At 44.1% G+C, this 17,053-nt stretch overlaps 1 protein-coding gene across 5 annotated transcripts in view; it reads right to left on the bottom strand.

Annotated features, from left to right (window-relative positions):
• Nucleotides 1-17,053, bottom strand: part of gria1a (glutamate receptor, ionotropic, AMPA 1a) — a 110,867-nt gene that overhangs the window by 87,761 nt on the left and 6,053 nt on the right. For all 5 annotated transcript variants that reach the window (XM_056273323.1, XM_056273296.1, XM_056273285.1 and 2 more), the window contains exons 3-7: nt 14,072-14,125; nt 11,366-11,524; nt 10,633-10,800; nt 9,632-9,736; nt 9,284-9,394 (exon numbers count right to left, since the gene is read on the bottom strand). In XM_056273323.1, coding sequence (XP_056129298.1) covers nt 9,284-9,394; nt 9,632-9,736; nt 10,633-10,800; nt 11,366-11,524; nt 14,072-14,125 — 597 coding nt within the window. The remainder of the gene's footprint in view (nt 1-9,283; nt 9,395-9,631; nt 9,737-10,632; nt 10,801-11,365; nt 11,525-14,071; nt 14,126-17,053) is intronic.

Raw genomic sequence — 17,053 nt, forward strand, 5'->3', positions numbered from 1 at the left:
CTTCTCTAAGGGTCGCGGGGATGCTGAAGCCTATCAAAAGCAGTCATTGGGCAGCAGGTGGGGAGACACCCTGAACAGGCCGCCAGGCCATCACAGGGCTGACACGCACGCACGCACGCACGCACGCACGTACACGTACACACACACACACACACACACACACACACACAATTTAGTGCAGCCGATTCACCTGACCTACATGTTTTTGGACTGTGGGAAGAAACCAGAGCACCCGGAGGGAATCCATGCAGGCACAGGGAGAACATGCAAACTTCACACAGAGGATGACCCCCAAGGTTGGACTACCATGGGCTCGAACCCAGGACCTTCTTGCGTGAGGTGACCATGCCACTGTGAGGTGGCGACGCCACCGTGCCACCAAAGCCTACAATCTCGAATCTGGCAAACATTCTTCAGACCCATATAGGGCAGCAGAAATCTCAAGAGGCAATTGGGATAAAGAGGTAGCATGGCACAACCAATGATTTAAGGCCCTTCAACGCCAGTTTAGCCTCCTTCAGCTGGAGGTACAGGGCCTGTACCTCCAGATGAAGGGGGTACAGGCCCTGTACTATAGGCCCATACCTCTCCTTGGCTGAGCCCTGCATCATTGGAGAGGCCTCAGGAAGACACAGACTCTGGCCCCAAAACATGAGGTACCGCTGGGTTTCAAGATTCCTGGTAACATTGAGCTGCAGCACCAGGATGAGAGCCTGGCTAAGTACCTTCAGAAAGGTAGAGAGTGCAAACAAGTTGAGAATAAAAATGGATACTGCTTACGTAATGGCATTCTTTACGGACAGCATGGGTCAGTGAAACAGCTTGTGGTTCCCAGAGTAGCCAGAGAAACTGTTCTGGGCTTTTGCCACTCTATTCTCTGGACTGGTCACATAGGAAGCATAAAACTTTACCACATATCAGTCGTAGCTTTCACTGGCCCGGTTTATGTAAAGATGTTGGCCATTTTTGTTGGTGTTGCCCTCAATGCCAGAAAACATCAGCCAGGTTCCCTACCAATGTTTCCCTCCAGCCTCTTCCACTCATCAGCACCCCCTTCGAACGTCTAGGCATGGACATTGTGGGCCCCGTGGAGAAAAGCATTTATCACTTCAGATTATGCAACAAAATATCCAGAAGTGTTCCCCTTGAAATAAGTCCAAGCCATGGCTGTTGCACCTTGCCTTAATCAGTTTTTTTTCAAAGGTAGGTTTTCCCCAGGAAACATTAACTGATCAAGATACAAACTTCATGTCAAAACCGCTCAAGGATTTGTACCAACTGTTTACCATCAGTGGACTCGGGACAACACCCTACCACCCACAAACCAATGGCCTTACAGAAAGTTTTGTTAAGTTAAGCTTCCTTTATTAATCCCCTTGGGGAAATTCAGTTATTGCAAATTAACCCATCCTAGCTGTGATCTGTGTAGCTAGGAACAGTGGGCTGCTGCCTTCATGCTGCACCCGGGGCCCAACTCCAGTTCTTTTCCCATTACCTTGGTAAGGGGCACAGACAGGGGTATAAACTCTAACATGCATGTTTATTTGATGGTGGGGGAAACCGGCGCACCCGGAGAAAACTCACTGCAGACACGGGCAGAACATGCAAACCTCCACACAGAGGATGACCTGGGATGACCCCCAAGGTTGGACAACCCCAGGGTTCGAACCCGGGATCTTCTTGCTGTGAGGCAACAGTGCTACCGACTGGGCCACCACGCCGCCCAGATCAATTTGATTAGACATTGAAGGTTTAATCACACATTGAAGCAAATGCTATGTAAATGTTCAATGAAACTAGCTCAGATTGGGACCAGGTGCTTCCCTATCTCCTTTTTGCTGATAAGGAAGTTCCACAGGCCTTCACGGGTTTTTCACCATATGAATTGCTCTTTGTTGATGAGGTAAGAAGACCTCTAACTCTCCTGAAAGAAATCTGGGAGGGTAACAAAGAGCCTGTTAATGTTGTCGTTTATGTCCTCCAGATCAGTTATTACATTTTTGTGTTTATATTAATTTTTATTTTCAATTCAGTTTAGCTTCCAGAGTGGGTTTGCTCATTTCATTTGAGCTTTTATTGTCTATAAATGTTTAATTTTTATTAGTTTCAATTTTATTATCATTAATTATTATTATTATTACTATTATAATATGGAGGTTATTTGTCAGGGGCAAGATTTAAAAAGTTAAGAATAGGTATTACAACACAAAGACAACACTTTGTGAAGGCAACTGACTCACAGTCATGTAGACATCCCAGTCTCAAAGACATGCACCAATGCCTCCTCATGCTTGTGTTGACATGACCAAATTGACAAAGACTAAAACTAAAGACATTTTCTGTATATTTTTAGTTAGTTTTCTAAGTACAACTATCATTTCAGTTACTTTTTTTTCCAAAGTTGTTTTTATTTTTATTTCAGTTAACTGTATTTTTTTCACACCCAAATTTTTTATAGTTTTAATTAACTATAATAACCTTGCTCCAGATGAGGGAAAAGTTGGACAAAATGACCACGTTGGCCCAGGAGCACATGGTGGCCTCTCAACAACACCAGAAAACCTGGTATAACTGAGCTGCCTAGGAGAGGGAGTATCTTCCTGGCCAGAGTACTGGTGATGCTGCCCACAGATGAGAGCAAGCTTCTGACTAAGTGTCAAAGACCATATGAAGTAACTCAGAAGTTCAGCTATACCACTTACAAATTTTCTACTCCAGATCAGAGCCGCACCGTCCGGGTTCTCCGCATCAACCTGTTGAAGGAGTTGGCCCCAAGACCGGAGGAGAAATCATGCGTTGCAGATGAAGAGGTAGAAGAACAATATTTGAGATACTTTCCTCGTGGGGAAATTCATGCTTTGCATTTAACCCATCCCAGCTGTGTAGCTAGGAGCAGTGGGCAGACTCCGTGCAGCACCCCCGGACCAACTCCAGTTCATGCCTCGGTCAGGGGCACAGACAGGAGTATTAACCCTTACATGCATGTCTTGTTGATGGTGGGGGAAATCAGAGCATCCAGAGAAAACCCACCACAGACATGGGGAGAACATACAAATGCCACACAGAGGATGACCTGGGATGACCCTCAAGTTTGGACAACCCTGGGGTTCGAACCCAGGACCTTCTTGCTGTGAGGCGACAGCCCCACCGTGCCCCTACCATCAACCTCTGCTCTCAGTCTGGACCACCTGTCTGAACAGGTAGGCAGTTGCAGGTGAGAGCCCTCTGTACATCTCATGTGTTCAAGGAAAATCCTGGCAATACCAGTCTGATAGATTCTTTATTGTCCTTTTCCAAGGAACTATGCTGGGTATATTGGGAGAAGGATGCTGAATATGGAGCTGCCAGGGAAGAGGAAAAGTGGAAGGCCAAAGAGGAGGTTTATGGATGTGGTGAGGGAAGACATGCAGGTGGCTGGTGTGACAGAGGAAGATGCAGAAGACAGAAAGAAATGGAAATGGATGATCCGCTGTGGCGACCCCTAATGGGAGCAGCTGAAAGTAGTAGTAGTAATAGTCTGTACAGAGCCTCACATAAACACACAGCTCCATAAATACAGTAAACACCAAAGCATGACTACATAAAGGACATTCATCAAGGATACAACCACATTTATGCACACAAACCTATATACACAGCCCCCATGCACATGACAATTACTGGGACATTTTGTTTAATAATGCTACAAAACTCGTGCCATAGAATACCTGTTTCCAGGCCAGGGATCTCTATCTGAGACCAGATGGGAGTAGTGTGAAGAATGGCTTGAGGGGGTGCCTGGGGTCATGTGCAATGGTGCATGCTCTGCGTAGAATGGCTTTGCTGTTGTGGTTGGGGGTGGGGAGGTCAGTAATTTTGGAGGCATTGTGTTTGATGCGTATGAGTCTGTTCGTGTTGGAGGCAGTTAACATGTTGAAGAAACAAGGGGAAAAATAGAGGCGAATGGGTTGGATTATACTTTTGTAGTGCAGCAACAGAAGGTGGTGGGGGGGTGACAGAAAGTGCTTTGAGTTTGCAGCTGGCAGAGTCTTTGCTGGCTGCATTTATGGACGTCAGTGATGTATTGTTTAAAGCTCAGTTATTGTCCAGAATGAGTCCTAGATATTTGAAGCACTCCACCATCTCAACAGTTTCATTATTGATGCTGGTGGGGTTGTGGGCTGTACTGTGTGCTGGAAGTGTTAATTAAGAGTTCTTTTGTTTTTATTACATTCAGCTGCAGGTATTGTTTATGCACCACTGTGTGAAGTGGGAGATGGAGTCTTGATAGACTGAAACAGAGTTATTGTCGTTAAGAAGTGCAAGTATGGCAGTGTCATCAGAGGATAATGCATGATATTTTCTTGAAAGAGAATGCTGTTGTCAAACGTATGCGCTATAGGATTCCCGAGTGCCTCCTCTGTCCACTTACAAAGGATATTGAGCTAATGCTTTCCCTGGGTATCTTTGAAGCCTCCCAGAGTGAACGGTGTAACCCCCATTGTACTGGTTCCAAAGAAGGATGGCACGATCAGGTTTTGCATACACTTCCATTATCTGAATTCAATTTCAAAGTTTGAATCATACCCAACACCATGCATTGATGACTTGATTGATCACCTAATCAAGGCAAAATGCCTCATCACTATAAAGCTTTCTAAAGGCTATTGGCAGGTTCCCTTCACCACCAGGTCCCATGAGCTGACTGCCTTCAAGACATCTTGGGGACTCTATCAGTTTACTGTCATGCCTTTTGGGTTGCATGGAGCTCCAGCTACATTCCAGAGGCTCATGGATAAGGTATTACATGGTCTGTTGCATCTACTTACTTGGGTGATATTGTAGTATACGGCAAAAGCTGGGAAGAACACCTGGAACGAGTGTTGTCACACTGCAGGTCTCACAGTCAAGTGTACCCTCGCCAAAAAGGAGACAGAGTACCTTGGCTATGTCATCGGCAATGGGATCATCAACCCTCAGGTCCAGAAAGTCCAGGCCATTCAATCATGCCCCAGATGAGAACCCAACTGAAGTCCTTCCTGGGGGATGGCAGGTTTGTACCATAGATTCATCCCTAATGTTTTTGCCAGAGCTACCATGCTTACAGATGCTGTGCTTACACCAGTCTCAAGGGGCCCAACCAGCTTCTTTGGTCAGAGGAAGTAAAGAACGTTTCCAAGGAAATCCAGCAGGCCTTAAGCGAACATCCTGTGTTGCACTGCCCTAACTTTCAGCAGCCCTTCATTTTGCAAACTAATGCCTTAGTTCATGGGCTGGGTGCAGTGCTCCCCCAAGGCCCTTCAGAGGATCGCCATCCTTTTGCATTCATAAGTTCGAAGCTCTACCCCAGGGAGACCCACTATTCTACAGTGGTGAAGGAATGTCTAACTGTCAAATGGGCTTTGGACTCCAAAGAAACTAACTCTTGGTAAGACAGTTCATTCTGGAAACTGACCACAAGACTTTGAAGTGGCTGGACAAGATGAAGGACACAAACAGCAGAATAACCTGTTGATACCTTGCTATGCAGCCCTTCAAGTTTGAGGTTCATCATATCCCAGACAAACAAAACTCCACTGCTGACTACCTTTCCCACTGTCCCAGCAGGTGTTCAGGGGAGGAGGAGTGTGTGGCGGTTGCATTAGCTGCTGTGCACCAGTGTTGGCATTTTTTTATTTGGTCACATTTCACACCCAGACCCATCAAAGAAGGCTAAATCAGTTCATCTGGATACAATGTTTATTACAGATATGTTTCATCACTCAACTAAGTGACATCTTCAGTCTAAACTGACTGCAGGTATCCAACTGCAGGAAAAAAAATGTTTTTAAAAAATCAAAGGTTGAATCAGTTCATCCGGCAGGTATCCCTGCAGGATCCCTGCAGTCAGTCCGGATGAACTGATTCAACCTTCTTTGATTTTCTTAACTAGATTATTGAGCATGAATAAAGACATTCACACCCAGACATTTTTCCAAAAGAATGACACTACACATAGTCTTTTTTATTATAATAATAATAACAATAATAATCATTACATTTATATAGCACTTTTCTAGGCACCCAAAGTGCTTCACATTGAAGGGGGTAACTCAGTTCAACCACCACCAATTAGTGGCACCCACCTGGGTGATGCACGACAGCCATTTTTTGCCAGAACGCTCACCACACATCAGCTTGAGGTGGAGACGGAGGAGTCATTGAGCCAATTACATGGGGGGATGATTAGGTGGCCAGATGGAGACAGTCAGGTTGGGAATTTTGCCAGGACAACAGGGAACCCCCTACTCTTTGTGATAAGTGCCATGGGATCTTTAATGACCAAAGTGAGTCAGGACCTTGGTGTACCGTCTCATCTGAAGGACGGCATCTCCTCCAGCACAGTGTCCCAGTCACTGCACTGAGGCATTGGGATTTGATATTTGTTGTTTTTATTAGACGGTGGCGCAGCGGTTAGTGCAATCGCCTCACAGTAAGAAGGTCCTGGGTTTGAGGCCCGGGTTAGTCCAACCTTGATGGGTCATCCCGGGTCGTCCTCTGTGTGGAGTTCGCATGTTCTCCCCGTGTCTGCGTGGGTTTCCTCTGGGGGCTCCGGTTTCCTCCCACAGTCCAAAGACATGTGAGTCAGGTGAATTGGCCACGCTAAAATTGTCCCTAGGAATAAATGGGTGTGTGTCAGCTCTGTGATGGCCTGGCGGCCTGTCCAAGGTGTCGCCCTGCCTGCCGCCTAATGACTGCTGGAATAGGCTCCAGCATCCCTTCGACCCCGAGAGCAGGATAAGCGGTTAAGATAATGGATGAACGGATGGATGTTTTTATTAGGACCTAATGGAAGACTGCCCCCTACTGGCCCACCAACACCACTTCCGACAGCAACTCATTTTCCCGGGATGTCTCCCATCCAAGCACTAGCCAAGCCCATACCTACTTAACTTCCATAATTTGGCAAAGCCAGGATACATGTTGGTATGACTGCTGGCAATTACACACTATTCAATTTATGACCATTTGTTTCCAAAGTTGGGTGCACACTTAGTTGTTGTACAGTTCTTTAATTTGCAAGAAATACTTACCTTTGTTTTAGATCTTACAGAGCTCCTCTGGCAAAAGGCCTGAAGCCTGGAAGGGATGGCCTTTTAAATACAGCCCACATGAAGTGGAAGAAGCCGACAGGAAGATGGAAGATGGGTGAACTTGAATTTAGAATTAAAAAATGTATTTATTTTTTTGGATTAGTTATTTGCTGGAAGCTAATTCTTTCTTTGTACATCATTTATTTTGATAGGCTGTTTATGTTTGGATATATTTAAGGTGTTAGATATTTAATGTTGTTGTTAGTCAAGTTTCCCCTTGTGTTTCCCCTACTTCTGTAGGGCTAGTCCATGTGTGTATATAACCTTGTGTCATTTGGAAGTTCAGGTTTGTTTGGTTATGTTGTGTTAGGTTGAATCTTTAGTTTCTTCATTGCTTAGTTGACCTCCTGAGTTGGGCCCAAATTTTTCTAACTAGTTTCTTATGTTGTATTAGGATTTATTTACTTTTGTAATTTGTTATCAATTTTTCTAACTTTATTAAAGCATTTTTCTGTTTTTACACAAACAATCAATCAAGTTGCTTTGCCCTTTTGCACCTTTTTGTTTGGTCCCTGACATAGCCGAAAACAATTTATGGTACGTTACCAAAGCCAACAGGCTTTTATGGGATATTGAGAAGTTATATTGTTTGGTTTCACTTGTGATTCTTTCTTGCTGCAAGCCTGATAAAAAAAAAAAAATTACAAGACCTTGGCATACACACCGACTGAGTATACTACACTCACCTAATAACCAATTCCTAGCACGCAGAAAGCCAACCTTAATATTCAAGTCCATGGCCTGGTTTTAGTGTTAAGCCTTGGTGGGGAAGGCACCACGCCTGGATGCTAGATTAAGCACAGCCAGCTTTGCTCCCCCAGATCTGAATATTTAAAAGATCCTTTTCCACATTAACCCTCATAGTGGAAGTGTCCTGCAGACAAACTGCTATGTTAGATCTGTACACAGCCAAATACTACTAATACTACAGTAGCTACTACCCCATAGCTGATTTGACTCTAACACATTGATGCTACAGTGTGTAGGCCGGAACATAAAAAGCCGTCGCGTGTTAAATATGCCACAAATGGGGGGGGGGGGGGATAATAATAAAGAAATGAATGCTGAAGCTCAGACAAGTTTATCAATAAAACATAGGATATTTTCGACACTGAACAAGATTCTCAACAACACACACTGAGAGCATCCGGCACCAGCAGACACACCAAAATTTATGCACAGCAGCACTAATGCACAGCAGAGAAAGCAATGGCTACTTTTCTGCCTTTTACCAGTACTTCATTATGGCCAAACTGCCCTCGGGCTATTCTTGTGCAGAGGTGTTAAGCCTGGCTCTGTGTTCACTAAAATGTATTGCATGTCAATCGACTCCACAGCAGCCCTTAGTCTATGCCTGCTCTGTGAGCTGGCCACTTAAACAGTTTGGCAATGTCACGGAGCACTGCCACGAATCAGAGCTGAGCTGGAAAAGGATCATGGGAGGGCAGAGAATTAAATGACGTACAATCTTTACTTTGCAGGCTCAGTAATGTGTGTCCAACTATGCTCTTAATTTATTTATTCATATCATTTTATTCAGTAATAGCTCATGGTACATTAGCTCAGAGCAGTGCTGGTCAATTTAAGTGAAGTTGTCTCCAGAATGACCATAGTACATGCTATGCTGCTCAAATTCACATACAGTAACTAAATACTCAGCACTGAATTTATATTGTACACTATATATTTGTATTGTATACTATACTTAAATATAATTTATCTTGCATATTTTCGATTGATATGTACTGTGTAGCGTGTTGTTGGTCAAGTATCTCGCATGGCCCCCTGGCGCTGGATGTTAGGTCTTCTTGTCTTTTTACCAAAATGTCAGACTGTTATGAAACACTAAATACGTATGTCTCTGTACGCATGCTATTGGGACAAATTCCTGCCCTTATTTTTGTACTTGCTGAATACGTGATTGTGATTCTGAGCATGCACCTGACGAGAAGCAGGCAGAACACAATAGGGGGGGAGGGAAGGAGGGAGATACAATCATAAATGTCTGACAAATTCTTTCTCTGCCCTGAACTTTAAGGAACTCTATCATAAAAGAAAATGAGAAATGCCACCCTACCCATCTCTCTACAGTATCTCTTCATCATTACCCTCCACTCCTCGCTCTCTTTTTTTTCTTTCTTTCTTCAAAACACACATACACACACACTCACCAGTATGGTTGTGACTATGTAGGTCCTGTTTTGAAGCCCATACGTATCATTGCTGCCTCTCATATAGGTGGCTGTGGTCACATACTTTTCATCCTCGTTCCAGTAGCCCACCTTTCAATACAGATAAAAGGGGACAAAATGGAATAACTTTGTCAGACAGCTTCATATAACAGGCACGACACAGGGCGTTGGTTCCCCAAAGCCAATCATACATAAAGTATGGGTCAAGCCTCTCAATAAACCCTTGGCTGGTCAGACAGCAACTGACAAATGTGTTTTGTTTTCGTGAGAAATGGTCCTTGAGCAAAATGAAACATCCTGCATTTGGGCATTGAATTGTTGGCTTACCTTCTTAGGTCCAGATGGGGCCAGTTCCATGACACTAACAGTATAGTTGGTCCTGCGACCTTTCTCATTGAACTGGATGTGACCAGTCAACCCGTCTATACGAACCTGTCAAAGGAGTCACAGACATTGGGTCAGTAATTCACAGGCCTCTTGACTTGTTGGGGAAAAGACAGAACAATGTCTGCAATCAAGCATGATATTTGTATTCCCGGCCAAGTTGTTTGTGTGCATACTAGAAGTGGGTGTTTGCATGTCAGGGGGTTACACGCAATGCATGTTTAGCATTGCGTGGTTGTGTTTATAAAGTATTAAATTGTGAGTGTCTGTATTTGAGTGTGTGCCTATGGAAGTAAATGACAGACGGTGTATGTATGTGTGAGCAGTGTATTTGTCTTGGCTGTGTGATGGAGTTAATTGAGCGAGTGCAGCTTCAATCTCCAGTCTATCCCCAGGCAGATGGCTAGATTGACTCTGCCCAGGCCTCTGCACAGCCATTCTGCAGACAGAGCCTTAGGCTGCACACATACACATGCACACATACGCATGCTTATTACGTAAACAAAACCCAGCTCCCTGAGGGACAATTTGAAGAATTTTATTCAAACTTAACTAAAGTTATCTGTGAAAACTGATCTGAAACAAAGGCGAGAGCCTTTGTTTCAGATCAAGAGGTACAGCCAGAGTAGCAAGCCATTTCCATTTCCAAATATTGTGTTACTAAATTCAATTCCCAATGTCATATTCCATGATGATCATGGCTGAGCCTTATTGCCTTCAGGTTTTGTTTACTAACTGTGATGTCACATTTGATACTGGGGAGCTCTCCTGTGACTTAATGTGAACTTTACACGACAGAATGAGACCTAATTTGTTCAGCCAGCCCTGACTCAGGATCTGTTAGCCAGTATGCCACTCACGCATTCGGATGAATGTCTGTACAGATCTAGGATCTGTTTGTGTACACCTGTATGCATGTGGGTGTTTTGTAACTGTGGATGGACCTGCTGCAGGGCTCTCTGGATGTCAATACCCTGTCCCCAGGGAGCTGGAGGGTTGGCCAGGCACTCGCCAGCGTTGCCCCTGCGGGAGATGTCTATCCTCTGTCGCCTTAGGTTCTGGAAGGCTGTAGACATGACTTTCACGCCATCGTACGTCAGAGCACCTGTATACTACACAGCGAGAGTAGGAGATACAAACAGAGGTAAACAGGGTAATAACAACTGATAAAGGTCTTGGTTTATGAACAAGACAGACGAGAGGAAGGGAGAGGCAGAGCAAAAATCGAAGATTGGCAAAATCAGAGGCAAACGCACACACAGATCAATGTATAAAATCTCAACACCCCTGCCTGTGTGTGTTGGTTGAAAAGAATATAATGGTTTAGTTACGGTGGTTGAAAAAATATTCATATGCACAAGTTGACAGAGCATGAACATTCCATTAATACTAGCAGGTGGAGGACAGACACACAAGTGTACAGAAAAATCATGCATTATGCTTCTAAAGGGTGTTTTTGATCTACTGCAGATAAAAGGAAAATAACTGATGCAATAATACTTACCGGCTGTGACAAAAGGTTTCCAACGCACAACTCTTAAACATGCCGGGACTTTTCTTGCCATTCGAAACTTTGCTTTTGCAGCGCTACTTGAGCGAATGCTTCTCATGGAGAGCAGTTGAAAAATATAAAGAGAAGAAGAAAAAAAGAAAGCATCCTTGTGAAGCAGGCCTTACCTTTAGGCCTCTCTTGGGCACTTTCGAATCTTTATTGTCAAAGTCCATCCACTGCTCGACAACGCGGCTGACACTTGGTTCTGAGTTGTTGACCAGCTGGAAGCCAGTGATGTTCGCCCCGCCTTTCCTAAGGTCAGTCAGGTCAATGTCTAGGAAGCCCTGCGTTGGGCAGTTGCACACACAGAGACAAGGGCAGCGACACAGTCAGGGAGGCTGACAAAGGGATAAAATACATGTGAAAATACCACCTATTTCATTCACGTACACTGTGCATGGCACAATACTACATCTACGGCCAGAACTGGCAGCGAGAACTACAGTACTCATCCTGTCTGTGAATTATGTACTACAGATTACAGGTGAACACATTTATTTAGCACAGTATGAAATAAATATGATCATGTACAAAGGAGTCTTTGTACACGGTCATATATATTTCATACACTCCACACCACGCAGAGTGAAAATTCATGTGCATGAGAGAGAGACACATACACAGAGAGGGAGAGAGACAGACAGAAATAAAAAGGGCTAAAGGCTTTGCACATATAAATGAAATGGTTTTCTGTGTTAAGGGCAGTTTTGTACAGTCCACCATGTTGTAATTCCTGGTTTTCACCATGGCAAGGCGAGCAGAAAGGTTAATTTCTCAATGAAAACGACAAATCCCTTTCTCCCACTGAGGGAGGTTATACCACAGAGCAGACCTCATCCCTGTGTTTCCTGAGAGACTAGAACGAGAAGGAAAATAGAAAAATCTAATTTCAGGATGGGAGAGGTCCGAGGCTAATCTCTGACAGAAACCTCATGTAACCCTCATAGACTACCGTTAACAATGGAGGGATCAAACCCTCGGTGAACAGAAGCGGCTATGGTGAACAATGGAGGGCCGCCTCTGGAGCAGGCTATCTTGAATGGATAGAGAAGTGATTTACTGTCATGGTATCTCCAACTTGTAATTTTTCCACCCCTGACTAGGATGCAAAAAAAAAGAGGCTTTTTTCTTTCTTTTTAGAAAGGAAGAAAGAGAGTGGGAGAGGCAGATTCGGTTTCTCAGCGGGTTGTCAGTTAGCATGGGGAGAAGAGGATGCAGGAAGACGGCGAAGCGAGGGGGGAGGGGGGAGAGAGGGAGCAGTGGAGGGGGAGAGGAGATTTGTCTGTGATTTTGTCAGAGTTAAGAGCTAAGATTTGTTTGACTGGGAGCGAACGTGCCTCTGCAGTTGCCTGAAATGTTGCTGTGTGACAAAGCGCTGTCTCCACAGACAGCCACTATCACATATGGGCCGAGCTCTCCATCTTTGCTCTGGGAATCATGTCACCTGAGCATTCATCTTTCTCACGCGCCGTTTTCTCCATCTCCCTATCTCTACATTATTCACTCTCTGTTTCTGCCATCACTATTATGAAAATTGCAGTCAGCGGCAAAAGCAGGTGAGATTGAGGGTTTGCAGCTAATTGGTAACATGTGATTGGTAGCCTTACTCCCAGGTTTAAGTCAACGTGGTGACAGATGGAGATGCCAGGCAGTGGAGAGGAAGCCGGACTCCCCTGAAGTACAAATCAATTCATGTCCTTGCAGTTTTCTGATGGGCCAGCACGGTGACAGATAAAGGCCGATGGCGGGCCCACCAAGCAGGGGGGCGAGGAGAGTCATCCAATCCCCTCACCTCCCTCCATCTTTCTCCTCCCCTCCATCTTCCTAATGCACCTGTGTTGCAAGGTGTGTTGCTGTTTTGCCAGCTGAACAGACAAGAGTTGTGTCCTTTTTTTTCCTGCTCCATGTGCCAGTTAATGCAGTGCAGTGAGCTGAACAGGTTACTATAGAAACTAGCCTTTCCTGATGCTCAGACATGAAGGGGGAGGGAAGGCGTCTCATAGATAACTCCAAACTGAATCCGTGCATTGACACAAACTGCTCCTCTCACGCTCTCCTCATCTCTCTCTCTCTCCGTCTCTCTACAAACACAGGCGCGCTCACACGCTGCTGCCACGAATGTCGTCAGAACGCCAATTGAGTGAAAATAGAAAAGGTGCAGGGACATAGAAAAAGGTAATTCTTTCACAAGACTTTTAATGGACCCATTATAAATTACTGCAGACCATTTTCATAACAGCCTTTACTGGAGCCCAAGCCTTATCATTTAAAATTAAATCTCACAAACTGACCGGACGAAAGATTGAGGTAATTTAAAATCCCTGCAGAAAGAAAATGCCGGAGACAGCAGCAGCATGTTAATGCCGTTATTACGACAGCTTCTGTTGATATCAATTCTCTCTTCATTTGGCTACATTCAGTGGGCCCGAACAGCGCTATAGGGGCCTGTGTGCCACGTGCCCTGAGAAAATGGCAGCAGAAAAAGAGAGCTAGTGCGCATTAGCCTGTGTACATTGACTGCCTGACCTTTTCCTCTCTATCTCCCAGTGGTTCTGCACTACTCTTTACGGCCATACAATCCATGCCTGTCACAGACGATGAGGCTTCTCTCTGCCATGCACTCTATTGTGGGTCTGTTACACACTGAACGAAGAGGAAATCAGGACATGAGAGACATGAAACCGGACAGTTTGTGGCAAAACTGTTTGGCACCTGTTAGTCTACTAGGTGTATTAGAATGGTGATGAAATATTTTGTTTATATAGTGTTTTTTATATATATTAGGACTTTTTTTAAGAAATTCATGAAGATGACCCAATGATAGTCCTTACCAGATTAGCCAGGATGTAGTGGTAGCTCTTTGCATTCTTCCCTTGTTCCACAATCTACAACACAAGGACAGAGAGCAGCGAATAAAAAGTGTGTCACACAACAGCAGAAGGTTGCAGTGTGCATGTGGGAGAGCCAAATGGGGCTGGGAGGATGACAGTGACATTTTCCAACAGCGTACCCGGTACAGTCTACACGACCTTGTAAACTGCAGGACAGAGAGTAATTGGGTTAACCAGACATCTTAGCAAAGTGACTTAATGCAATATGATTAATTTACATTCTCCCCTGTGGTACAATATAATGGATAAGGTGACTAACAAAGAACGAAATTACTCTTAATGCCCTACATACAAAGCCCTGATGTCAATACATATAAATGTTGATCCCCGAAATACACCATCAAGAAAACAGGAAGAACATTTAAGCGAAAACAATCTCTCAGCAGGGTTCGATAAAGAAAGTGTTTCTCCTCTCCTCTCCTCTCCTTCTTTAGTGATGAATGGCAGTGCTGTTACAAGGGCGAGAAATAATGCCCCGTCCTCACCAACAACATGCACTCTTAACTGCTAGCGCTTGCTTCATCCCAGGAACAAAAGGAACTGACAGGATGTGATGTGCAGTTCATGCGAGTGTGTGTGTGTGTGTGTGTGTGTGTTGGGAGAAGGGCCCATGGGCTAACGTGTATGCCTGTGTAGAACTGCACACCAACAGTGGGCATAGTTGGTAGTGGGAGCTCCAACGTCCCTGTTCCTGAACTGTCTTTCAGTTCATGCTCTCTGCATGATCTCACATATTTTTAACACATTTCCTCTCTCTGAGCATGTTTGTTACACATCGTTTTCCCTTGCACACAGTGTGTGTGTGTGTCTGTGTGTGTGCGTGGGCGCCTGTGTCTGAATGCCTGAAGAATCTGATGGGTGTGACAGACGCTGGCATTTGTTATTAATGGTGACCCCGGCACAAGGCATGCCCTGCAGCCCAGCCTGAGGCAAGGAAAAAGGAGGGAAGGAGGAGAGACACACACCAAGACTGACACAAATACACCAGACCTTGAATAAGATACACATCATTGTCACAGTAGGTTAGGAATGTCATTATGAGGGTTTGTCAGATGGAGGGAAAAAAAATTGCTTGAATTGCATTTTAATTAATCATTTTGAGTAGAGGAGTCCGTTTGAGTTATGCCTCAAGATAATGAGCCATTATTCATTACTTTGTAAGGAAAAAAAACTAAGATGACAAAAAAAAAAAAAACACTTTTTGAAAGAGTTTTGTTGAAATAAATCCTCTGTATTTAAGAAGACCACATCAGTATTCACTGTACTTAAAATAAAAACTAAATAAGAGCACCCCCAGTAGGATATTATCAGTCAGATTGCCTCATAAAGCTGTGTTGGGTAAATGATAACAGACAAGAGTGACTTTGGAGGGCAAAAGAAGTTGAGACATTATGTGTGTGTGTGTGTGTATATATGTGTATGTTTACAAATATTCAGTCCGTTTGTATCAGTGTGTGTGTGTGCGCGTGTGTACAGGCTGGGTACTTTGGAGGTAGGGGGCAGACGTGGGGGTGATGGATGGTGGCTGTCTGAAGGAAGAACTTCTCAGACTCAGCTCCTGTAAACTGGCGAGAACTGATGCAATAACCTTAACTGTGGACACCGAGCCATCAATAACGCTCACGGAGAGCAGCCGCAGTAGTCCCATCAAGATGGCGGCTGTGTGTGGTCCCGGGTGTGTGGAGTGTATATATATGTGTGTGTATGTGTTTGTCTGTATAACGAGGGCTATCTGCACAGAAGAAACACATTTCTTTGTTTCTATTTTGACAAAGGACGACGCACAAAAAAGAAAGAGACCAATAAACAGCAAGTACAAAACAACAAAGTCATACAAGTGGGCTCTATATACTAGCAAAACAAAGAAACTGAATAAATTTATATTTCTGTGCACAAAATTGCACAATTACTTGTGCAAGTAGAGACCATATGAATCCATAAACTGGTATTTTTTGTTTGCGTGCATGTGTATGCCGCTATCTGTGCATGTGTGTGTGCGTGCGCATCATCAAAGGGATAGTTTGGTTTCTGAGGTTTTCACTATGTGTCTCACTTACGTGTCAGACAAAATTGCTCATGTCATTTTCTGGTTTTTGCAGTTTGAAGGTTGGCTGTTGAACGATGATTTCAGCCTAGATTAGCTCCACTGCTGGATGTCTAGTGGGACCATTAGCAGCTCCACTCGAAACGAAGGGAAATTACACCTTCTCCGAGGCTGAGCTTCAATACTTTTTACTCATTAGCCTAGCCTAGCAGGATCATTTGTGTCTCCTCTCAACAGAAAGGAAATTACACCTTCTCCAAAGCCGAGCTTTAATACTTTTCATGTTACATAATATATAACAATAACATGTGCTGTGTTATTTATCTCTTCTGCCCTTGAAACTTCAGGAGTCACAACATCACCGTGGACCACCGACCACCCTATACATCAAATTCATACCCCTTTCTTGTCTGTGTACCTGCTTTGTCGATCTGATAAGAACCCGTGCATCTGTTTACAGCTTGTTTCATGAATAAATGTGTGTTTTTTATGTTTGCCTGCAGAGTCATGTCCTTCCCTTTCCTGGAATAAAAAGCCCTTCAAGGTCAATGTACACACCAATTTAATTCAAATGAGCTTCATACAGTAAGGGAGACTAAAGGATGTATCTAAAAATTTTGTGATGTTTTACTTCACACAAGTCTTGTAATTCATCTTCGGGGAAAGTAAATAATGTATAATACAATTATATTTTCTTTGTTTTTCAAAGGGGCAATTTGTTTTGTCTCACAAAATGCATTATTATAAAGGGACATTCCACCAATGGTTTTGTGCATGTGCCATCAGTGCTGATGAGCATTATAGTTGAACTGAAGCAATAAAAGTCCTCACTGTGTACAATCTTGACAGAGAAATGTGTTTTCCTGCTCAGTCTTTCC

This window comes from Lampris incognitus, chromosome 1, assembly GCF_029633865.1.
Source record: "Lampris incognitus isolate fLamInc1 chromosome 1, fLamInc1.hap2, whole genome shotgun sequence".
In the NCBI taxonomy this organism is placed as follows: Eukaryota; Metazoa; Chordata; class Actinopteri; order Lampriformes; family Lampridae; genus Lampris; species Lampris incognitus.